A 26768-nucleotide genomic window follows, 5' to 3' on the forward strand; every position below is an offset into this window, starting at 1 on the left:
GACCAGTGCTCTAACCACTGAGCTATAGAGGCAATTGTTGCAACACCGCTGTTTACATTTTAAAATTTGGCACAATGACCACCCTCGATAAAAACTATAAAAACAACAAAGTGAATTACGTCTAGTGAATGTTGCATAAGCAGAGCGTCAAAAATGTTCAGACGTCCTGTGTTATTGTATCTCCAAAACGAACGTCCACAAGTATAAATCTCTCGTTATTTATTTATATTTCCCCACATGCCTATCATTAAGCTTCAAAATGAGACCAACCACGATCGAATCTGACTAAAGTTTTTAATATTTTTTTCATGAATAGATTATGGTGAGAAAAAAAAATACAGCCCCTAGTGAGATTTGAACTCACGACCCCTGGTTTACAAGACCAGTGCTCTAACCACTGAGCTATAGAGGCAATTGTTGCAACACCGCTGTTTACATTTTAAAATTTGGCACAATGACCACCCTCGATAAAAACTATAAAAACAACAAAGTGAATTACGTCTAGTGAATGTTGCATAAGCAGAGCGTCAAAAATGTTCAGACGTCCTGTGTTATTGTATCTCCAAAACGAACGTCCACAAGTATAAATCTCTCGTTATTTATTTATATTTCCCCACATGCCTATCATTAAGCTTCAAAATGAGACGAACCACGATCGAATCTGACTAAAGTTTTTAATATTTTTTTCATGAATAGTTTATGGTAAGAAAAAAAAAATACAGCCCCTAGTGAGATTTGAACTCACGACCCCTGGTTTACAAGACCAGTGCTCTAACCACTGAGCTATAGAGGCAATTGTTGCAACACCGCTGTTTACATTTGAAAATTTGGCACAATGACCACCATTGATAAAAACTATAAAAAACAACAACGTGAATTACGTCTAGTGAATGTTGCATAAGCAGAGCGTCAAAAATGTTCAGACGTCCTGTGTTATTGTATCTCCAAAACGAACGTCCACAAGTATAAATCTCTCGTTCTTTATTTATATTTCCCCACATGCCTATCATTAAGCTTCAAAATGAGACCAACCACGATCGAATCTGACTAAAGTTTTTAATATTTTTTTCATGGATATTTTATGGTGAGAAAAAAAAAATACAGCCCCTAGTGAGATTTGAACTCACGACCCCTGGTTTACAAGACCAGTGCTCTAACCACTGAGCTATAGAGGCAATTGTTGCAACACCGCTGTTTACATTTTAAAATTTGGCACAATGAACACCCTCGATAAACACTATAAAAACAACAAAGTGAATTACGTCTAGTGAATGTTGCATAAGCAGAGCGTCAAAAATGTTCAGACGTCCTGTGTTATTGTATCTCCAAAACGAACGTCCACAAGTATAAATCTCTCGTTATTTTTTTTTTATATTTTCCCACATAGGCCTATCATTAGGCTTCAAAATGAGACCAACCACGATCGAATCTGACTAAAGTTTTTAATATTTTTTTCATGAACAGTTTATGGTGAGAAAAAAAAATACAGCCCCTAGTGAGATTTGAACTCACGACCCCTGGTTTACAAGACCAGTGCTCTAACCACTGAGCTATAGAGGCAATTGTTGCTAACTACTTTTAAAAAAATGCGTTGATGTCTCTAAAGTACCGGGACAACATCTGTTACACTTGCTGCATGGATAGATATTAATTCCTGAATTTTGATAGACTTAAGCTATGTTTTCAGGTTAATTTGTTATTATTTTATTTGTTAGTATTTTGATCAAGTTTGAAGATAAAGTAAACAAATAGACACCTCATATCACACAAAGTATACATTGAACTAAACATATAGTCCGACCTACCATTATCAATGACAGTGACTGCTTGGTAATTGCATTACATTGGTTTCATTCGTATGCCACATGTCAAACCTGTATAGGCCTACTCCATTTTCTTTTTTCTTTTCTTTTTTTTTTTTTGTTTTGCAACAAAATCGGCAAACTTGAGCCAGGTGTAATTTATCTTTGTGTAAGCTTCGTTGCTTGCTGACCTTGCTTTGTGTTTGATGTTTTTACTTTTGTTTTAATGAAATGTTTCTCACTTTGTTATTTTATTTGCTGGTCTGCGGGGGACCAGGGATTTTATCCCTGAGCAGTCCCTCAGGATAAACAATAAAAGAAAGAAAAGAAATGTTCAACCTTCCCCGACATTTTGGCGACAGTAGAAGACCATCCGTTTCGGTCCCCTTTAGGACTTACTCTTATATTTTTTTTAATCTGTTGTTGATTTATCATACAGGCAACAACTGTAGAGAGAAGATGTTGATCAAAGTTGACAACCTTCTTAATTCTTGTCTCGTTGCCAAATTGGAATTTCGTAATATTTCATCTCCGAAGAAAAGCTGATGACGTCAACATTTAACATCGGCTAATGATTGGTCAATAGTTACGATTCGTTGCCGACAAGTCGGGAAAGTTAAACCTGGTTCAACTTTGCCGAATTTGTTGCAGAAGAATCGGGGTGCCTTCCCGATTGCGTCAGGCAGTTATGCTATCGATTGCTGCAGCGACAGTATGGAAGCCAAGGTGTATGCTGTGTAGCAATTGTGTATCGACAGTGTAGCGATTGTATGGAAACCAAGCTTATGCTGTCTAACGATTGCTGTAGCGACAGTGTAGAAATTGTATGGAAACCAAGCTTATACTGTGTAGCAATTGCTGTAGCAAAAGTAGCGATGGAAACCAAGGTTATGCTGTGTAAGCGATTGCTGTAGTGACAGTGAATTGTATGGAAATTGTCAGATACGCCTACGATGGTCCTACATAAAAACCTTGTGTTCTGAACCACAAATCTACGTTATTTTAACGTAAAATTATTTGTTGTGATCCTTCAGCAGACAACAGCGTAACTTGTGACTACATAGCAGTAAATATGGCTTGAACCGTTGACGCCCTCCAAAGTGATTTTATGTCTTAATAATGTTATGAAAATGGAGCAATTTGTGCTGTATAAAATCCAGATGAAGTTTTGAGATAAAATTGATGTTAAATAAAATATGATTTTATAACATAACTATCAGGTATCGAGTGGGGCTGTTTGTTTGAGTGTTCAAAATAGGTCTATGGAAAAAAGCAAATAAAATCAAATGATTATGTATTGACAGAGAAAGGAATACAGAATTTGTCCCGAAAAAATTGCGTTGTTTGTGTTGACTGAACATTTATGTTTCTAATGTACATAGGCATAGTCAGAAATGCTTCATTAATATCAACAATCATCGTTGTCGTCATTATTATCAGTCACCATCATCATCATCGTCGTCATCATAACAATTTTTAAAAAATCATTTGCAAGTAGACACGAATTCATAAAAACAAACACACATTGTTTCTTTATGGTGAGATATCACCTAGTATGTATTCAAAACACAAAACCTTCCACACAACATTACTTTAATCATTTCACACAATTCTTAAATATTCAACACAAACACTATACAATTTACAAGACAGTAGGTGATACAAGTATACAGGTCTACACTACATCAAAGAGATATGACATTTAAATAGATAGTCAACAATTGATATATACACGTTTAAAATCCTCTACTAGAGATTACAATGATGAAATTACCCCCACGGGCTCGATCGTTAATATGTGGGATTTTGAAAAGTATGACACTGGTTTTTTAAATGCTAAACACATCAAGTAGTTCTACTTCATGCGTCAAAGCATTTAAGACATTTTACTGCTAAATTCTACTAGCGAAATGTATAGGCCTACGCTGGGATATCAAGGTAACCAAAATAATATATATTGCCTAGTGTCCGATGATTTGTACAATGAAAATGTGATCTTAATTCATATTTTTTTTTCTGCCTATACCGTATAGTGTTTCAATATCCAATTCTTCAGTAAATAAAAACTGAAGAATAATATACCCAATGATGAACCGATTCTTTAGGCACTTTTTGCCTAGGCTAATGCCTATGTATATGCCTACATTTTAATGACTGGCAGATATGTACACACTATGCTTTAGAATTGAACATAAATAGTTATATATTCAAAACTGCACTCTTTTTCAGTATAACACTGTGGTTTTTATGAGATACATGGATTTTGGGGATTCAGATGAAAGACCATTTATTTTTATGGGCAAAATGAGAACAACACAGACGAAAATAATACTCTTGTCCTACATAAAGATCTACCGATTCAAACTAACCAATTCCCCCGGGTATATCATACAGCTGCATGAACTATTTAAATAGCCATTTATGTTTACAGCAGTTATTACATAACAGTAGGCGTCTTTTTTAAAAAAGGAGAATTGTCAATAAAATGACACCTCAAGAATTGCACTAATGGAGATTTACACATGCTATGAAAGAATAAAAGAGTAAAATTCAGAAAACAGTAAAAATAACTTAAGTACTAGCCGATGGTGGAGCGTAGTTATTTACACACCATAGAGCACCACTTCCTTACACTGTTACCACAGTTTTTTTCACTATGATTTGTGGACCAGTGTTGTTTCAATATACACATCTTAATACTGATTTTACTGCCTTTCCAAGAACATAAAAATCTCTGAAATCATTAAGTAAAAAAAGTAAAAAAAAAAACAAAAAAAAAAAACAGTAGTAGTTTGGTAAAGACGATGATGGTTATCATACAGATTTTTTTTTTTTTTTTTAAGGTTAACTAATATAGAAATATTGTAATATAGGGTAATGTACACATGCTAATTAAATATTCATGATCAGACCTATTACAGATTCATACAAAAAATTGTTTAAAAATATTTGTGTAGATTGCCAGAAAGGAAACCCAGTTCTTAACCCACACAATGTATCCAAGTTTAAAGATTGAATAAGTTAATAATTTGCAATTATACATTACTTGATACAAATAAATTAGTTTACCACTAATTTACAAAAACCTTTAACTACAAAAATCCGAACTTATTTATTTTTCACTTTAAGGTTCCATGCAAAAAAAAGTTACAAGAATAGCATTATTTATACTCACTTTAAATATACAAAGTAAGCATAAAATATGGATGTTTTAAAAGATTTAGACAGTTTATCTTTACATTACTTGATCTATAAAAGGTAAAGATATACTGTCCATTTCCTAACCAGTTAAACAATCTTTGGAATATCAATAAAATGACTACACTGCTGGTTTTGTAAAATCATAAATGTTGTGATTAAGATTAAAAGTAAGATTGAGGAAAAATAATTGTATTTTAAACTTTAAAAACAATACTGTATCTGCGATAAGAATTAAGTATATCACTTTCCTTATGGGCTGCCAATCAGAATCGAATACATTGTTTATATACTTAAAAACTTTAATGATCGTTTTAATTTATTTTTAACAATTCAAAACAACTCTTATGTTTTTGGTGATAATGAGATTTAACTTTTACAAAAGTCTGGTTGGAATCAATTTTATATTTTCGTTTTCACATTAACGTTCATAATACGTTAAGTACCAAAGGAGTAGAAACAATATTACAAGTAAAGAAAGCTTAAGCTTTCTTACAGCACCAAGTAAACAACAAATTTTAACATTATTTTATAAAGTAAAATAACAAAAGGATAATACAAAATTGGAGAACATATATATATATTGATTTCTATGCAAAATTGATTAAAATATAAATTAATACTTTTGTTTAAACTTAAAAAACACTGATTTGCACAATAATAAAAATGAAAATTCTATAATACTTAAGAATACATAATTGCAGGTTTTGATAACTATATGTTCATATTTCTTGATCTTTGCACACCGTGTTTCCGTGTTTGCACACTGCATTATCGTCTGTTCATTACTCATACTCAACACATTTATCATGTGTTCATTACACATTACAACATTGTGTTCATTAGGCTAACACATGTGATTTGATTTAGTTTTTTTTCATGTTTTTTTTATTACACACAATATATATCATGTTTTTTTTACACAACATATCTTATGTGTAAATTAAACACAGCAACACATATTATGTGTTCATTGTACATAGCAACATATACCACATGTGTCAATTACACAATTACAGATATTAACATATCGCAAGTGTTCAATACACATAAAACATGTTATATGTGTTCATTACACATGGCAACATAGATCACATGTGTTCATCACACATAGCTATAAATTCCACATGTTACTACGTGGAATTAACACACCATATACATACTGTAGCTGTACATATACAGTATTACATATGTTAATTCCACATAGCCACACATATTACCTGTATTCATTACACATAGCAACATATATATTGCATGTGTTAATTACAAATAGCCACACATATCTATTTGAAAAAAATGATGGCACGCAAGCATGGCACTACAGTAGAGAACCAAGTGATCAGTAATAAAAAAAAATCTAAAAGGCCTAAAACAGTTAAAATTTGGTATTATTTCTCATCCTATTTTTTCACATTGTGTGAAACATATTTTTCAAATTGTAAAACCAACTCTGTTATGGTCCCAATTGTTTCATTTGGTCCATTTTAATACAAGAAGGTAGTAACAATATTACAAGTAGAAATATAGGCAGTAGAAATTTTAACTTTGAAAAAAAAAAAAAAAAAAAAAGATTAATATAGAAGAACTATTCTTAGAGAACAGTAGGCCTAACTTCCCATGGTTGGTAGAATTAGTAGCGGATAGTAGTGGTAGTCAGTGGTGGTATTAGCAGGTGAAGTCATAAACCTGAACAAAATTCTACAGGAATGGAGATTCATGCTCACCACATGTTTCACATCTGAACCCTGACCGGAGGCCACACCTCAGTTCTGACCCTGTGTTGGACCTCCAGTCTGCAAACTTCTGGATCTATGACTAATAATAGCAGTACCATTAGTACACAAAATAGTAGTACTGCAGTAGTACTACTAGTAATGTAGTGGAGGTGGGGAAGGTCAGTAGTGTTGGTGGTTGTCGTATCAAAAAGAAGCAATGGGGCTATTAGATAGTATTATTATAGTAGTAGAAACAGACATACCAGAGTAGTAGTAGCACCAATACTAGTACAGTACTACTAAAAGTGTAGTAATATAAATAGCATCTTCAATCAATCTTCAATCATAGCAGTATTAGGGCAAAAGAACATCATTTATGCTCAATATTTCATTAGGCCTATCCCATTTGAAGCATTTACCAAAAATCAGTGCCACCCAGGCCATATATTTTAGCAAATATCTCCTAAAACTGTGCCACATTCATTAGCAATACTGTTCCCTTTTCTTTTTAATGTACTAAATCATGGTAAATATAACATAGCAACCAAGCAGCCATCCACAGCAACTCCTCCTTATCGCTTATCTTACACTACATCATTGCAGAACGTTCTTTTTACGGAATTGAATTTGTAATAATTGCTCATTCTGAACAATCTAAAATCTATAATTATCGGTTACAACAATACAAATATATTTTGAAAAATTATAAAATAGCACACATCTTAAACTTCTCCCGGGGGTCAAAGCAGCTTCATACATATTTAGATCTACTCGTAAAAAAATTACACAATTTGTTAAAAATTGAAATCATATATATTACATAAGTGGTTTATGGCACAATCAATGTTTGTATATATATTAACATTGTAAATCTAAAGACTATATAGAACATTCCTAAGGAATTAACAGTATCATCATTTAAGAAGTTGTATCTGGATATCCACTTTAAAACAATGACCAGGAATTTGAAGAACTTTAAGTAAATATTTTCAGAGATAATATTTAGCTGTCTGGGTAGTACATTTTTGTTTATCATGAATTGTTTGTACTCGTATTATATCGATTTGAATATCATCATTATTATTAAATCATCTTAGCCTACATGGAGTTACCCCCCTATTTTTATCACGTCTTACGACTAGGTTTCCATTGTTTTAGGGTTACGTAAATTTTTAAAAAAGGAAGCAAAAACTACATTTGAGATATACATATAAAAAATGGTCCTATTCATTCTTTAAAATTACTTCATCATCTTTCATACATTGGTATGATACCAGTAAAAAACTACCTCATTAAAATGGTAAACACAATATGGGTTATCTAAAATTTTAAAATCTATACAAAATCACAGCATGGACAAAATTAATCGCATTATTTGTACATGAGAGCTGAATTGCAAAAATCTCTAAATTCTGATCACAGTTAATGTTGAACTTCCTACCATATCTGCACTTTACCAACCGAGTTGTTACTCTATATAATACAAACACAAAAGACTACTGATTTTAAATTAAATTATGTATAAATCTGGTATAAAAAATTTGAAAGAATTTAGACTTAAATATAGTTGAATATTAGACAAGTGTCAAATATATAGGGACTCACAAAGACCTTAATTAGTAGAGCTAACAATAAATAAAAAAATAAAATTAGATATGAAATTACTTATTTTTATCTACAAAGGTTTTTTTTTTTTATGAGGAAACTTATTAAAATTTGCTGGTCTATTGAAATAAACCTTGATCACATTAGAGTCAATTTCATCAGCTGTAATGGTTCATTTCTTTTCAATGTTTGAATTCCTAATCATTATCAACATTGAACATATGTATGTTTTTAACATTAAATAATTTACATTGTGTACATAAAAATGTACAGAGGTTGTATACACACTGACAGAACAACCCAATCCCTATTAAAAATACCTGGCTCATTTTAAAAACCAATTATAAAACCATCTGGTCAAAGTATAAAATTTTGATTTTCTACATACTTTGTAGACATTATAAATATCAATTTATGTTTAATGATTTAATAAAAGAAATGAATCCAATTCCTCAAAGGTATACCAGCTGTCTGAAGGTTTAAAATTCTGAAAAATAAGACATTGAAAATCTCATTCAAATGATTAACTAAGTTATTAATTTCAAATATGAAATAAAAAAACGTTTTTTTGCTGATTTGCAGAAGTTTTACTATGAAAATCTTCAAATTGATAATTAGCTAATTTAAGGTTTTAGGCAAATAATATACAAATTATTAATGCATCCGATAATTGGCAAGGGCATTTTGTTTTCTTGATATGGTCCATTAAATATTAATAACTTACCTAAAATAAAGAAATATAGAAATATAATTAATATCATTTTTCAGCTCATGCAGACCTTTTAAGACATTAAACAAATTTAGTTCTTCTGTAATTCTGAAACTTTGTGACTGTCTCTAAAACACTAGTTGAGTTCAAAAAAGCTATCTTCAAAAATTTTACAAATATAACCATCTGACTACAAGGAAATGTATAAAATTTACTAACAACAATCTCATTACTCTACACTTTGAATATCTGGGTTTCAGCGAGTATCCTATCAATAGGAATATTAAACATAAATAAATAAATATTATTAATATTATTGTTAAAAATCTTATCTATCTTACAACTGCACCTGAAGATCTCGCCATAATCTTGAAAAATTTATGCGAAATCCTTGATTGCATCTTCTAGAACACTTTGCACCTTCAACTTCCATATTTTGGCAAATACAACTAAAAATTGTATTTTATATAAATAAATTAAGTCTTGATAGCATTAGACGGAAAATTATTACCAATTAAGAGGATTAATGGAGCATTATTTGAATTGTTCATTTTTTTCTTTTTTGGTGAGATTTGGTCATCATAATATCCACAACATTTTCTAAATTGTTGTACAAGGTGGATACAAATAAATAATGAGTATAAATAAAACTGTAAAACCTACAAAATCAAGGTGATATTCCAGTTGTCCAAATAAAAATTAAGCTTGGAAACATACCATACGAGATAAGCATTCAAGTACATAATACACAGTTGGTTTACATCGGCATGTAAACGAACATGTTAGGTATTTTTAGACTATCTGGACCAATTGTTCATTTTTTAAAAGGGAATCACATTAAGTTTTACATATAAAATCTTTACCTTCAACGGTATCTGGTTAATAGTATGGTCATCTACACATACATATTACAAACCTATGCTGTTCAATTTTGAACGATGCTATATATACGCTATTAAGTCGCAACTATGTAATGATGATTTAGAGGCAGTTTACAAGCATGTACCATGCAGAATTTTAGTGTCCCAAGGGCTGACTAACGGAGCAATTGATTAGCCAATGCAATTACAGGCTAATCACAAGTTTCATCTAAGTTAATACCCTACAAGAAATATCATTTCAGTCATGTTTTCATTTAAAAATCACAGTTGCACCTATATAGTCACAATTCGTGTGACAATTTCAAAATGTGTTTTAAAGGTTTTTGTATCCGGAGCAACTTTTATCATATTTTTTAAGAACCCTTGTTTGTGGGAATCATTTTAAAGCATCCCTTTGTACAAAGCAGACCAATTCGCTCCAAAAAGTTTGACTTGAGCACCAGGCTTACAACCATAAATGACTTTGTTTACAAACTGTGAACCTTAAATACCGTACAATATACTTACAGCCTTATTACAATTAAAGTTAGAATCAAATACCAGACGGCTCAGATTTTAACTTTTTTATGGTATTTTTTAAGGCTTGTCGTTTGTTGCAGAACCACACACGAATTACCTCTCTGTCGTACCCAAGTTTTCCCGAGAGTTCGGTCATGTCCTGCCCTGACGGGTGGGTGTTTTTCTCGAAATGTGAATTGAGATACTCCAAGGCCTGTGGTGTGAATGACGTTCGGCGTTTCCGCTTCTTTGTTGACTCGCTGCCGATGAAGTCGGTCAACTGTGACACACCATTCTTATGGCGCTCTTCTGCCTCTTCCATCCATCGCTCGAGTACCGGTTTGATTTTTTGGGCACTTTTAGGTGTAATGTCCAATTTTTCAAACCTGAATTAAAGTAAATTTAAATAATTTGATGATCAGAAAAATAAGATGCAGTGTACTATCTACTGGTACTGGTACGGGCATTTATAATGCGCCTCTTCCTTGCAGTTATAAAGCGCAGTTCCTTTCCCTGGTCATTGGGTCCACATGCTAAGTGTTGCTGCTTGGTAATCAGCGCAGGAGCAGGCCACCCCACCAGGTACCCATTTATACTCCTGGGTGGAGAGAAGCAATGCAGATAAAGTGTCTTGCTCAAGGACACAAGCGAAATGCACAGCGAGGGAATGAAACCCCGACCTTGAGGTTGGGATTCAACCAAACCGTTCCCGCTGCGCCAAACTGTACTATACATTTAGCTGGTAGAATGCAAATATTCGCTTACATCATTTTTATGCAGAACAGTATTAAGACACTAACTCTTACCTTAAATATACTGTAGGCAAATTTGAAGTTGTAGCCGGTTAAATTGACACTTTTTAAATAAAAAAAATAAAAGTTACCTGCAAATTGCACTTTGGCTATATGAAGGCCCTTCAGTTGCACTGAGTGCTTGCCCAACTTGTGTTTGTGTCAATCCCAGCGAAAGACGTCTTATCTTGAACTGCTTAGCAAATTCCTTTATCTCCTCCAGGTTGATGCCATCTACTTCTGTTGTATTTCCAAGACTACTTACTATACAGCAATGAAAACAAAACATGCCATATTTACCATGTGGATCTTAAATATGTAATGTAGTTGGAATTATATGGCGCTTTATACCCAAGTCCTAAAACAGTCGAGGTGTGGACTAGCTCTTGCAATAGCTTCCCTCTCCTCTTAATGGTCACTTCATGTCTGAACTAATCGGTAAACCGGTACCAGCCTGTTTGGACTAGTACACCAGGGTAACCTCTTACTTGTCTTGAAAGATGTACTGGGTTCTTTAAAATGCACATGTGCGAAATTGTACACCAGGCCTATGGTTTATAGTCCTGGTCCGAAAAGACTTGTTCCACCACTAGAGCATACTGTTCTAACCAGCGCTGATATTATGGCGGTACGTTGCATGCCCCTGCCTTTAATAACCTTTGCCATTTGAATAAACCTCTCTTATATTTGACTCACCTAATAATAAGATACCTACAACACCAAACCTTACTACACCTGTAAACTTTAGAGCACAACAGTTTAAGCCATCCCTACATTAATGCTATCAAAAATGTATCCATTGATCAACAATTATCTTTAAAACTTTGGATGGAATAAACTACTGTATTATTATTATTCCTCTTTTGAGATCACAATTTAAAATCATCATGCCCATCAATAAAATCAAATAATGAATAAAAAATAAAGGTATGTAAAGCTAAATATATTAATACCTCAAATTTTGGTATTTTTGTAGAGTAAAATCAGACTTAAGAAAAATGTGTGGATCAACAGCTTCTCATTCTGATGTAACAAAAATCCTTTCTAATGGCAGCATGCATACATTTGTAACCAATTTGATTTTGAGTGAAACTTACCTGCTAAATTTCCTAACGGGTTTGATGAAGGAGATGCCACTGAAGTTTGCCCGAGTATTCCTCCTTGACTTACGACCGTTCCTTGACTCGTAATTAGCTGACCCCCAACCATTTGACCTGCAATAAGTTGACCTCCAACTCCAATCTGACTGGGTAGTCCGTGAACAGAGGCGAGGTTGTTGGTTAGGCCTGCAGGCAGAGATTGGCTTACTCCTACTTGGCTGTTTAAACTTGGCAGGATGTGAGTTGAAAGTCCTGCATTTGCTAATGCTTGACTCGTTAACGTGTGATTGGATGTGACGTGTACGGGAGAATCATGACCTTTGACACCATTTGTTGTGATGCTCGGAGTTGTGATAGAGGTAGTTGTGACGGTGGTTGTTGGCGGGGTCTTCAGAACTGTCGTTGCATTGGGTAAGCTGGTCGTTTTTGTTGGCATCTGCACATGTACCTCATTCTTGATGGAAACAGGGAGTGATGGGAGCCCTCGTGTGGCCACAGCATAAGATGTTAGACTCAGTGGAGATGTTGGGGCTGAGGTTGTAACTTGTGAAGATTTAGGAGAGGCTAGCCGTGCTAATCCAGCCATAGCTGCTAAAGTAAAATGATAAATAAAATAATTTCTTTAAAATGTATATTCCAAATATTTGTTTAAATAACTGAACTTTTAATCGAATATATTTTGACAGCTGATCACATTGAAAAACATTGAAAACAACATTTGATAGCGATATCATCTACTGTGCTTGATTTATGTAAATTCTTGTTTTTATGCAGAATATGTAGAGCCATACTACCATCCACATAGCAATCCTAAACCATGGTGATTGTGGATATTGACACAATCAGATCAGATTTGAGCATTAATGACTTAACAGCACATATAAAATTAGGTCGCAATAAATTCCAGGTCGCATATTAGAAGTTTTATAGCCCTTATTATTAGTCACATTAATGATTCACCTTCAAGTGAAATTGGAAATATTATAATTAACTTTTTGTTTACCTGATCCTGTTATTCCTTGCATGCCGACTGAGTTGAAGGAAGGAGACATGGTCAGCACTTGACCATTGGCATTCATTAACATTTGCGTCATTGGGGCTGGCATAGGAAGACCAGCCTGGCTAGCTAAGACAGACATGGGCGGTAACGGTGTATTAGCCGGTAGCGTTCCCATCGAGGTGAAGTTGACCATCGACGGGAGCGATGTATGGGATTTTGAAGTGGATGTCGTCCTATGAAGCGGACTTGTTGTGCTTGTTGTCGTATGCGATGCCGTATGTGATGCCAATGCCTGATTTGCCATCACCTGATTGGCTAATTGAGCGGCTGCTTGGATCTGGTTGGCAGCAATCTGACTCGCAGTGATAGGGTTAGTTGCTGCTAATTGACTAGCTTGACCGGTAAGTGCTTGTAGTCCAGCCAGATTACTTGTCAGTAACTGACCAGCAGATGTTGGAATGAGAAACTGGACACCACCTTGACCTTGGGCCAGTGTAACTGGGATTGATATAAGCTGCTGCTGACCTGCAGAGTTTGTAATAGGCAATAGAATCTGTTGCTGACCGGTAGCTGGACTGGACGGAATGGTCAAGAGCTGCTGAGCACCAGCAAACTGGGGAAGAGAAATAAATGGTCTGTTAACAAGAGTCCATTAATTGATGCCAACAAGTCCTGATGACATGTACGATATAGTTCAATTTATACAACACTACTACCAGCATCTCTTAAATTTCTTATGAAAATGGAAAAGTTACAGAATACATAATTACAAGCAAGTTTATTGTGATACTAACGTTTGACATAATAAACAGTAGCAGTAACATTCCTAGGAATGAATATTTGTTACTGTTTACTGTACTTTACTGCAGTCTATCATGAACAAATTTACATAGAGTACATATATAAATAATTAATTGAACTTATTAATATTCATTTGTGTTAAAAATAATTAATTGGACTTGTTAATTAATATTTATGAGTAGGTATGTTAATTTTAGAAGAACATTGCTAATGGTGGCATAAGGATAGAGGTTCGGTTAAGGCCCTACGAATTGCGATAAAAACAAATTTTTGAGCAAAGGAGCTTCTGATCTTCAAAATTTGAAAACCTAGACTCGATTGAACCTTTGAATGTTTACATAACTTGAATTGGATGTACGTTTTGATAAGGTTTGTGACAAGAAACAGAAGAGGATAAGCGCGCCAGCTGAACAAACTGGCTGGAATTACAATATCAATTTTGATAAGGATCAAGTCAAGATATAAAGATGCACTGGGGCAGATGACAATTTAGAGAAAAACAAAAATTATCTGTGCAGAGGACTTACTGTAAAATCCTAAGTAATATTATTATATTGTATAGTTTTATAGATAGGCACTTGCTCAAAAAAGCTATGTTAAACTTTAGCTGTCGCATTTTTGAAAAATACTGGTAACACATAATTTAATACAGAAATTAAAATAGTGCCTTTTTAGAGACAAGACATTTATTCTAGTATGTTTTATGAACTTACTACACTTTAAAGAACAAAAAAAAAAAAAAACAATTAGCTCAATCGCCGCCATAAACAATCTAAAGTTTTTATTCATTTTTACTATGCCCGCCGCTGCCTTGAAATCTCCAAAAATAAGATATGTATATTTCTTCCTATTATATAAATTAAAAGCATTTACACTGTTTACATTCAATAATAAAATTTGATTTTTACTTTCTCCTCCATCTGGATGTTTTAGGAAAGAAACACAATTTGCTAAATGAGACAAGAGGAAATTTTATTTTTATTTTTTTTCCACCCTCATCTGACGATCTTTAAAAAACCTGTTTGTTAATCAAGGTATAAAAAAAGTATTTTACTGTATTTGCTAATGTCGTATCGTTAGTTATTTGTTGATGGTATTTATTAATTACTGTTTAATTTACTTATTTGTCATAAAAAATAGAATTGGCGTACATATAAAATGTACAGGCAATTGAAGAAGCCTAATAACCAGCATAACTGGTTACTACAGAACCCTTAAAACCAATCAACTTTGTATAAATCATATGATACTTCACAGGATTCAATGCAGTATTATAACTTCAGGTGTTTTCTTCACCTGAATATCAATTCCAGATGTTTGCATAGTAAATTCCAAAAAAAAGCATAAATTAATACAGTAATGCATTAACATCCAGAGGCTTATGTACTTTTAAAAATATATAAATTAATACAGCAAGGCATTAATATCCAGAGGCCTGTGTACTAACCTGTGGATTACTTAACAAGGTCTGGGCTGAAGGAAGGTCTTATACACATCTAGATGTGTATAAGAGACAGCATATATACACATACATATACATATATTTTCAACACTGCCATTTTGCAGGTTTCTATTGTATTATTTGAATAACTAACTAGTGTTCCTTTGTTACCTTGGAATGGAAACTTGGTGGGGGTGGGTGTGGATGTCGGGCTCCTATGGGTATTTGAATTTTGAGCTAGATTCTGCATGGCCATCAGTATGTGGTCCGATGCACTTTGTGATTTGGCATTGGCCATATTCAGTGGGAGTGAAGTCTGTCTTGGTGAGAGAACCTGTAAGTACATGAACAAAAGAAAACATTTTAATTAACTTAATTACATACAGTATAAATCATTTTGTCTGTCACCCTGATTGTCGAAAATAATGCACACTTTAATATTGAGATGTGGTTTTCCAGATCAGTCGATTGCCATCCAATTCATAGGTTGTAAGTTTGATCCCAGCAAACAGAATTCTTATTTCATAACTATAGTACTAGTTACAGATACAGATTAATTTTTATTGTCTAATAATTTGGAAATTACATTGCTCACTTGCTATAATTAATTAATTAATTATCTTCTTGAATACTTCACTTTAATTAATTCTTGTAATGGTCCGTGTACGCACCCACTGTCCTCATTCTACTACTTCTGCCTATGCAGGATCCTATCATATACGCGTAGAGCGGATGGCTGTTATCCTAAGATATTTTTAAAAACAATGGCAAGCCATTCCAGTGACTGCACAGGCGAACCAATAACTTTCCCCACTCTACCCAGCACCCTTTCTATTCTCTCTTTATCCCCTTCCTTTACTAATATTCCCAGCCCACCCCAACATACAATACCGCCAAACAGAAAACATCACCGATATGTAGAACATCAAACATATGTCCTGCTTAACCCCAAAAGAACCTAGTTTTCTAAGACAGTAGAGTCTATTATTTAATTTCTTAACTACAACATAATCAGTATGATCCCTCAACAAAGTTTATTGTCAAACACCACCCCAAGATACTTATAGGAATCTACAATCTCCACTTCTTGACCATTAATATTTACTTTATATGGAACAGTTCTGTTATTCTTCCTCAAATCAATGTGCATTTCTTTTTGTTTGAAAAATAAAAGTAGAGCTTTATTGTTAAAGGTCTCACCTATCTACAAGTTCAATCATAAATAATAATGCCAGGATTGTTCTTACAAAAAGGTTAATAGTATAGAGTATATAATTAAATTAAAAAAATAATAAAAGCAATTCCATCTTGTCCCATGGTCCTAACTTCAATCTCAATAATAATGTCAGAATATTTCTGATGTTTTAAAAAGTAAAAAAATACCAAACGTCATTAAGAGAATGTATACGTCAACTGTCCTAATGTACACCTCACCTCTACCGGATGGATCATTCATCATTAATTGAAGCGCAAAATAATCCTACGCATTTATGTTTTAAAGTAGTTTTATATACTTGAAAATTTAATAGTCTGTCATTTGGCATGCTGCATGTTAGAGTATGGCATCGCCTTTTCGCAGGAAATGTAAACCCTTCCCTCGAACAGTAGGGTTTTTTTTTTGTATACGTCTGCAACGAGGAAATTTATCTCATTCTAAAATAAAAAGCTAATAACTTCCCAATAATTATATAGTTTAAATTTTGAAATATACTTCAGTTTATTAGCTTAATACAGGCATTAGAGTAATCTTCAAAATGCACTGTCTGGATGGTTTTCAGGAATTTCATTTGTTTCGATATAATTACCAGCACTGCATTATTTTCTGACAAGTTGTAGCCTATTTACGTCAAAGCAAAAGTAGCCTTGCTTTAAGGAGCTCTATTATGTGATGGCACAGCATTCTGCTTGACAGTTTACTAATAAAAAAAGTCAATAATTTACACAGAAAAAATGTGCTGTACTTCCATCCACCTGACACTGCTTGCTGTTTAAAGGACTGTGACATTATGAAAAAAAATGCATGCCTCGCCATACCATGTTATATATTACATATATTTGCTTTACTGTAATGTTGTAGGGCACGCTTCCAGCTATCGTTTCGATGGAAGACGTGCTTGCTTTGAGATTATGGAGAATGCGGCTGGTTGATTTTACTTCCATCTGTGTTGAGACAATACTAACGCAATTTATTCACAAGCAAGTTTTATTTTTTAGTTTCAGTTGAATATTTTCCTCACCAATCAACAAATGCATAATAATATTCTTTGCAAAAATGCCATTAATTTTAATTGGCATAGTATTAACAATTCAAAATAATCTAAAAATATTTTTTTTCTTTTTAATGTCTCATAGACGTTAATAAAACTGGATTAATTTTAATGTTTTAAATGTATTTGAGGATCTTTCATAATAAATCAGTCGTATATGGACCTGAACTATACTAACAATATTTCACCCAGAAGGTTAAAAAGTAAGGAATCAAAATAAACTAAATTACAGTCTAAAAATGTATTGTCCCCTGAATATGACAAAAAAAATCATACAAATTATTTTGAAATTAACTTGGTCATTTTGAACATAAAAATTATCAACTTGAACATAGAAATTAGTGAAAAATGTTTACTCATATTTTACAGTGAAAAATGTAGAAAAACTTCCAGCCACTTGAACTGTGTTTTTTTATTATTTTTATCATTAATATCACTGTAAAAAATTTAGGGTAAATATTTTTTATTGCTTATATTCAATAATTTCTGTTAATTTCAAAAAAGATTTTTATGATATTTTTTGGTATATTTCATTGGACAAATAAATCTTTAATGAATTAATAACTAAAATAAAAACTAATAAATTATCAATTGGTTATCCACGATAGAATTTTATATTGACTCGGTATCTTTCTGTATTATTCTCAAGCGAAAATACTACATTCTCATTCATTCATTCTGTAAGTTTTACAGTTGTAATTTTGATGTAATATTTCTAAATATTGGTTTTAGCAAAAGATCAGACTGCCACATTGAACTGTGACATAAATGCTTGGAGGAATTTCCAGCTAAGAATGTTTACACTTTACCTGGATGCTTTGTTGTTTATTGTGGTAGACCTTGTTTCTGTTTCTATTGACAAATATCAGTGTTTACTGTGTTCCTACACAGCAGGTTCTAATCTAGTATAATTCCAGTGATTTTTCATACTACAGTAGAACCCCCTCCTTCGGGAAACCCCTATTAAGGGGACACTTTCTTGGCAATAAAACAAAGGGAGGTATATCTTTTAACACGTCCTAAGGATGTCCCCTTAATAGGGGTTCTACGTATTGTACTTCTTACTTCATTGAGATGAATTTATAAAGCATCACAACTTTCTCTTGGAATTAACAGAAATTTTGGACAGTATCTTCTCCGTATGAATAACCAAATCTAGAATAAGTAATGGCTATCACTAAGTTTATAACAAAATGTTTGATGATGGGATAGGTCAATTTTTTTTTTCCCGAGCAGTCATGCACATGAACAACTAACTAAATGCTGCATTAACATGTCACCCTTCTTGGCTACCACTTGGATTAACGACGGGAATAATGACAAAGGAAACTAGCCTGGGTTACGGATGTGCCGGTGCTGGCGTGGTGCATGTTGATCGATGGTGTAGTCGCAGCACCTATTTGTGTCGGTGGTGAATGATGATTCGTTGACTTTCTGTCCATTCTTTGCTGTTGTCTAGTCCATCAGTGTTGCTGGTCCAGCCTAAAAAAAACACAACAAAATATATCTATAATATTGTTACGGTTCATATACACAATTCTAATTAGGAATTTTCAAAAGGGCACCCTCTATTTGTACCGCTATTGTTGGAGGCTTCTCGGGTCCATCTGCACTTATGCTGTGTCCATGTTGTGGTGCAAAATCTTTAGAATAGACTACGACATGAACATCCTGTTTTTGGGCTGCTGCTTAAAATGAAACAATTTTAAAACAGAAGAAGAAAAATTATTATCTTTGTACAGAACAAATTTTATATGCATTTAAACTTTGAAATGAGAGAGGGAGGTTGGCAGTTTGAAATGGTGGAAATACAATGATGAGATTGAGACAAAAAAAAAAAGCAAGAAAAAGAATCTCATATAGATTGTAACTCTAGTTCAATACTGTGATGGAAATATGAGGTTTGAAATAAATTATGATTCATGGGTTAAGATTTTGAATGCATGTTTTCTTTTTGAACATACCAGTCTAAACGTTACAGTATCAATACTATTATTATATTATTCTAAATTAAACGGAACAGGGTTTACACTATATCCCTCAGCACATATAACTGCTTCCCCATACTGCAAAATTTTCTACCTATAGAATACTAGTGTTTACATCAGGATACCACGTGATACTACTCCGTTGCAAAATGCATTCAACCAGATGCCAATTTCTCCACTGACAAACCATTTATCTCAATTTCGAACGTAATTATTAAGATGTTGTATATCAGTTTTTCTAATTGATGATTAAATGTGTGTTCGATAACTAATATAATGTGAGCTTTTGTGTTTTTAGTACATTTTGATGGTAAATATTAGATTTTAAAATGCCTATTCCAGATAGCCTATGAAGTCATTCAGTTGTAATGAACCGTAACCAATGTCTGGTTGGCAACGGAGGGCGCCACCTGGTGTTGTGACGACACGATTGTGGCACTCTTATTTGTTATATACTATTATGTTGACATTTTATAGTCTATAACATTTTTGAAAATCATCATGTTTAATATTAAACATTTGTTTACATACAGACCACATCGGAACAATATATTAGGATAAATTTTAAAAGTTATTCACACTATTGTTGTGAAATAAATATCTATAATGGTATGTGTACATTAATATTTAGTATTTACAACCCAATATTAGGAGACAAAACCCATAATTAATGCAAATATTCCTGGATATTACCACAAACTCTGCGCAATATTTATGATCCATTTACAGTATTCCAATTATAATGCTTTTATTTGATACTCAAGTTATTTACAACTTTCCAAAATACAGTAAATCTTTCAGCATATAAAAAGCGGCGTTGATAAAAAATAAGGTAAGACTTTCAATATTCCACTTTGAATTTGAATAAAATATTACAGTACTTTTGTGTTAATATTATTTGTTAATTTAATGGTTTTCATTATACTGTAAAAGTTTGAAAAATTTGTTTATCAGATTTTTAGTTTACATAACATTAAATGTTGCTTATTTAAATGGATCTGAATAAACACAGGTAATAGTGATAATAGGCATATTCATAAAAATAAACAAGATCTTTAAGACCAGATCTAAATAAAACAAAAAGGCAAGGTGAAAGTAATGATCATAAACAATTCATTTTTTGCCAATTTTATACTACTTTGTGGAAGCAAAATCTATTGTTACAAATATTAAGTGTATTCTATTAGCAAATTCTTCTTCTTTCAATTGAAATTTTAGATAACACTTAACACTTTCCTTAGAGGTTTAAATAGCAAATTAAATATTGAATTACTTTTTGTTCATCACACATTAATGGCTATAATAAGAAAAATTTCTTGATAAATATAAACAACAATAAACAACAAAATAAATTTAAAAATTTCAAGTTGACTTGTGAATGTGACAATAAAGTTTATCTTATCGAATTAGACTTTAAATCAAATCTTCAAATGTCTAGGCAAAATACAATACTACCTGTACAGTAGGTTTAAGACATATCTGCATGACTACAAAGGAAATATCAATTTACCATCAGTTGAACCAGCAACAAATCAGGGATTTTGAAAGTTCAGCAACATTAACAAGATATTTACATTTCTAAGCCATTCATCATAGTTTTTTTCCCAAATTCAATTTAATCTATACGACGGGGTTGTAATTCAGTGCTTGGTTAATTTTCCTTTCCACTATGAATATTCAAAGAGTTTTTATGCTGCATACGGTACTGTTGATAACAAGTTTCATGGAGTAAAAAACGTAGCATCATCCATCAAATGATTGGCAATTAGTTTGTGGTTCATTCTCTACACTAGGTTTTTAAATAAAAGTTAAATTAATAAATAAACTGCCAGGTGTTTTTCGTAACATTCTGGTTGTGTCTTGATGTTTTGCCGTTAATCATGGCACAAGCTCTGATGATGAGCTCAAATTCAAATTTATTTGAGCATAATTCAACACATTACATATAACAAAACAATAAACAATAAAAATATAATTTAGTAAAACATTTACAGCTCAGGAAAACAGAAAAAAAACAAAAAAACAAATCGATTTATTTCCGTTGGGGCTATTGAATAACAAAAAAATTCAATTGGAAATCGCTGAAAAAATATATTCATCTCAATAATTAATAGCAGCATAAATAAACCATTAATGTGTATTCTTTTGAAAATTTAAGCCCTTACCGTAAATTGGCTGGCAATGAATTTGCGGATTTCCTTGAAAATTTTGTTTATGCCTGAAAAATGATATGTTTTGGATCTGTTTCACATTGGTGATTGGCAACACATTTGATCCATTTAAATTAGCACAATTCAAAGTTTGAATTGAATTTTGGAGTATTTTTTCCAGATTTTATTATAGTATTTCTGATGCCAATGGATATAGAATTTTCCACTTTACAGCTAAACGAACAAAAAATATATTAGCTACAATATAGTACCATCAGAGAATAGCCTGGTTCACATCAAACTTTTATCTAGATATAGATCCACAACACTAGTTAAAAGTTCGACGTGAAGCAGTCAATTATACCTAGATAAAGGCTTAAGTCACTTATCGTTAAGTGACTTAACTTTACTAGAATAACGGTAAATTAACTTGCTAAACGGTAAAGTCGGCTCGGAGTACAAAGACACAATTACGTAACTTTGGCATCTAAGCCAGCGTTGTTGTGTTGTACAACAATTATCCTGTGGCTGGCAATAATGTACTCCAACAATGCTAACAGCAGCAGCAACGTAGTCTTATACCCTATTCAGACTACACTCTGTTGCGATTGGTTGCGATGTAATCGGTGGTAATCCAAAACTGATTACTCCCGATTGCAATCAACAAACACATTCAGACCAACAAAAACGAACTTTACATTCTAGGGCCTAGCCTCCAGTGGCTAGGCCTATGTTGACTGACCTCAGCCAAACAGTGCCTGTGGAATTCGTTGTGATTCGTTGCGATTGGATTCCGTGGTAATCGGGAGTAATAAAGATTGTAGCACCCAATCGCAACAGGTAACAATTGCGATATCGATTACATATTGACTACTATTGGTGAGCTTTCACACATGATTTTACTTTGCAATTGGGTGTCGCAATTGCTACAACCGATCGCAATGCGATGCTAGTCTGAATGGGGTTATTTGTCTGGTTTTCAGAAATTATTTGTAATATTATGGGTAAAAACCCAGCAAACATCCGTTTTTTACGAATAGTCGATATTACAAATGACCTTTGCTCTTTGCAACATCGACCAAGTAATAATGATAAAAAGTCCGATTGCGTACGTTTTTCAAAGTGATAATGTATATTTTTCTTAATAAAATCAGTTTTGTTGTATTTATTTACTGACAATTCAATAGTTTCAATTTCTGCTATAATAGTCGCCATTAATTAAGTTTCAACATAACTACCACCAACGCCAGTCGTTAAATTGAGCGCACATGTTTACGATGACGAAACAAAAAAGTGTGTTGAAGTCAGCAAACTTATTTGACACCGTGAAGCTAGATTTTTCACGAAGTGAATGTAAACAACACAATTCAGGGATCTAAAAACTGCAAAGAAAAAATATATACAGACGTTTTAATGAGAAATAAAACAATATTTTTTAAATGGGAGAATGTTAGCGATTAAAATAATTTGATTTTTATCGAAGGTAAATTTACAGTAGCTTGGGCCTAGAAATCTACTACTATTGCAGTAGACCACGCTACTGCACTGTCGATTGGTTCGTACTAGCTGGTCGCAATGGCAGAGGATAGCTAGGCTAGGTAGTGGAAACACCTGATCTATAGTAGTTTACGAATTTGTCAATTCTTTTTATAAATACTGTACCCCTTGATTCTGGAGTTTCGTAAAATACAGTAGACGTTATTAAATGAGCTTTTCCACCGTGTGACGTCGACGGCCTCGAAGCTGGCTGGCTGTTTATCCGGCTCTTATCTGGCATCAAACGCAACTAGGGAAAATCGTATCATATTTCAAGATTTAGATAAGTGGCTTAACTTCGATGTGAACCAGGCTAAAGTTTTTGGTTTGATTATCATCTACTGTAAAAAAAAAATGCACCTGCCTTTTAATCCCGGAGTCTTGGAATAAGGTTCGGTCAAACTTGCTAATTTTAACAGAGGTGGATTAGAATAATCTATTAACTGCAAAAAGCATGATGGTGTCAATAATGGAGGAGCCTACAGTACTGTACATTATTATGTGGGAGGAATTTTAATGATGAATTACTGTACATCCAATAATCATATGAAAGTAACTTTGGTATGGAGATACTGTACACTTTCACCAGTATTATGCAAATACCTAGAAAAAAATGAGTCCTAATGGGAAAATTTAAGGGTGTATACTAGAGTTCCTATATAGAGAGAGTTGTGACATGAGCCGCTACAGGGACTCCATATTGGGTCCTTTCACGCATGAATGAACACAACACCTATGTACAGTGTGGCGATTGCATAAATAACAGGCAATTGAAAAAAATAAATAAAACATTAATAAGAAAGTTTTATGTCATTTGATAGTAAATACCTGTTAATTAACGTATGTTTGAAGTTTATAACACAATTCAAAAAAGAAATCGATTCTCAATTGGCTATTATAATTAATTATATTACATGTGGTTTTTGCTTGACCAAAATAGCGTAGCGCCTTAGTTAGGTGTACATCATCACGTTTGTTAATAGTAGGCGACTAGGCCTCTTAGGGCCCGCTCGAGCGAAAAAATATCCGTGCGATTTTCCACTTAATTCACCGGTACGCACTTTCTAAAACAACTCAGACACGTGCCTAATTACCTTACCATCTGGATTATATGGACAATTTTGACCACCAAATTGCTGGGTAGAATTCCGTGTATGAGATGGCCTTGGAGCCGGAGACAATGATAAATCAACCTTAATTGCTTTGCCAAATGGTTCGTCCACCGCTGTCGTCGCGCTCTTCTTCGCCTCCTCATGTTCACGGCGAAATCGAAGTTGGATTGGACAGTAAATCTATCCATATAACATCGCATCATTGTAGCCATAATGGTGGCTAGTAGCATAGCTACACATTCAATTTGTAAAATTACCATTACAATACAGTATTCAGAGAATTAAACTTCAATACAAATCATTCCCGCGTATCATTTAAGCAAGCAGAAGTAAACAAAGAATGGGTTGATGGGATTGGTGTTTCTGAATGACCTTACAAAATTACTTCCGGAATAGTTTCGTTACACAGTATTCGACATGAGCTAAAATTTGCTTGAACGGTGGACCACCCGCTGTGTGCTTGGCGTGAATAATCCGGTGAATTCACCGGAATACGGTTTGCGTTTTTCGCTCGAACGGGCCCTTACTTATGCACAGAACAACTTTGAAATTTGTATAATAAAGAGATGTTTGTGGCTAGCCTCTAACTAGGGTTATATGGTAACTGAAATAGTACTTACAGTACTACTGGATAGGCAATACCTAGTACATAGTACTAAAAATACTGAGGCCTATTCAATACACTAACTGTATTTAGATAGGGTTTTCCTTTCCCATCTTGAATTCAAAGGTCGAAAAAATCTTTTAATTTTTTTTCAATCATACAGTGGTGTAGAATAGTCTTTTAAGAACATTTTACAGCAAAACATAATGTGACACGACCCTTCGTTATGGAAATATGAATTTTTAAATACCATGAGGTCAAGAATTTAGTCTCAAAGCTTATCTATTTTTGTTGGTTACACACCACTGATTAGGTTGTGTGGAGCCAATATGGCAGAGGCCGTCCAGTAGTCCTGTGACCGAAACCACTCATATCACTTGGTCTCAGCTCAGTTGGTATATATCTGAATGGTACACAGGTTTTAGGTTTAATACTAATAGGGACATACATTTTTCTCAAATACTTATTCCAGAAAATATTAACATTGCTATTATTTTAATATAGCAATTTTTAACAAAATTATATTAACTTATTATTCAAAAAAAAATGTTCTTTTCACTTTAAGGGAGTTACAACTGAAATTTTTTGGTGTCGACTACACCAAGGATTACTCACAAAATTCCTGGAGACTTATTTCCAATGAATTTGGCAGGGAGGCAATCCCCTACTCTTTTCCAATATGTACTGCATTAAAGATATCTATGGCCATATTGTTTAAAAACATCTCATCCCAAACATGGTGCCTTATTGAAATTTGCATCAGCCCTCTACCCAATACATAACGAGAGCAGTCAATGGAATTGATCCGGCGCTTAAGGTTAGATCTCCGACAGTTCAGCGCACACACAGTGGCGGCCACCAGATTAGCTACAATATGCTTGCTCTAGTATCAGATATAAAACACCTATAAGTAGCCCCATGCTGATTATATAGTACTTGTGTGATAAAGTAGATCATTAGCATTTCGTGAAATTATATATTGCAACTCCCACTCATATATTATATATTAGTTCACTGTAATACTTCCAAAGCATTATCAATCAAGCATAAAGCTTATAGAGGAAATTACACTTTTAATGAATCAGCATGCATTATGACAGTCTCACAATTGAGTATTTTATTTTATGTTTAGAAATAAAAGAAATACGGGCTTAATTATGTTTCCCCATTATTTACTCTTGTTAATGCCCCATTACACTTATAAATTTATCTTGTTTCTGTCTGTTCTCCATTATGATTTAACCTTGGGAGGACACAGCTACAGTAGCAATTATAGTGACTGACAGGTGAACCAGAGTTGGTAGTGAACCTGACTACTAAATACTGAAACATGATAGGACAGGCCTGTGATTTCACTTTATGGCCTTTCTCCAGATTCCGACTATTCCATTCATGGCTGGAGGGGAAATTTGATTAATGAAGCAGCGTTTAATATGAAAACACTAAATCTTTGCAATACACAGTAATAACAATCTAAAACAATATACCATGTAGTAGTTATGCCATTTGTATTTAAACTACAAATTAAAAAATTCTATCTAGAAAAACATTAAAACCATCTTTGAAAATA

General features: G+C 33.3%; 1 protein-coding gene and 4 non-coding genes across 5 annotated transcripts in view; all 5 read right to left on the bottom strand.

The window, feature by feature from the left end:
* Window positions 1-339: 339 nt before the first annotated feature.
* Window positions 340-412, bottom strand: Trnat-ugu. Its single transcript has one exon. It is a non-coding gene; the product is annotated as a tRNA-Thr (tRNA).
* A 308-nt stretch (window positions 413-720) lies between these two features.
* On the bottom strand, window positions 721-793 carry Trnat-ugu. The gene has a single exon. It is a non-coding gene; the product is annotated as a tRNA-Thr (tRNA).
* A 309-nt stretch (window positions 794-1102) lies between these two features.
* On the bottom strand, window positions 1103-1175 carry Trnat-ugu. Its single transcript has one exon. It is a non-coding gene; the product is annotated as a tRNA-Thr (tRNA).
* A 312-nt stretch (window positions 1176-1487) lies between these two features.
* Window positions 1488-1560, bottom strand: Trnat-ugu. The gene has a single exon. It is a non-coding gene; the product is annotated as a tRNA-Thr (tRNA).
* A 1770-nt stretch (window positions 1561-3330) lies between these two features.
* Window positions 3331-26768, bottom strand: part of LOC117104200 (POU domain, class 6, transcription factor 2-like) — a 42336-nt gene continuing 18898 nt past the window's right edge. The window contains exons 2-8 of the mRNA XM_033244911.1: window positions 19143-19290; window positions 15713-15875; window positions 15548-15585; window positions 13303-13912; window positions 12297-12890; window positions 11292-11463; window positions 3331-10794 (exon numbers count right to left, since the gene is read on the bottom strand). Of these exons, the coding sequence (XP_033100802.1) occupies window positions 10443-10794; window positions 11292-11463; window positions 12297-12890; window positions 13303-13912; window positions 15548-15585; window positions 15713-15875; window positions 19143-19250 (2037 nt within the window). The 5' untranslated portion in view covers window positions 19251-19290 and the 3' untranslated portion in view covers window positions 3331-10442. The remainder of the gene's footprint in view (window positions 10795-11291; window positions 11464-12296; window positions 12891-13302; window positions 13913-15547; window positions 15586-15712; window positions 15876-19142; window positions 19291-26768) is intronic.

The sequence above is a fragment of the Anneissia japonica genome, unplaced genomic scaffold, assembly GCF_011630105.1.
Source record: "Anneissia japonica isolate Jap-2015-1 unplaced genomic scaffold, ASM1163010v1 scaffold288288_len553704_cov182, whole genome shotgun sequence".
NCBI classification, from domain to species: domain Eukaryota; kingdom Metazoa; phylum Echinodermata; class Crinoidea; order Comatulida; family Comatulidae; genus Anneissia; species Anneissia japonica.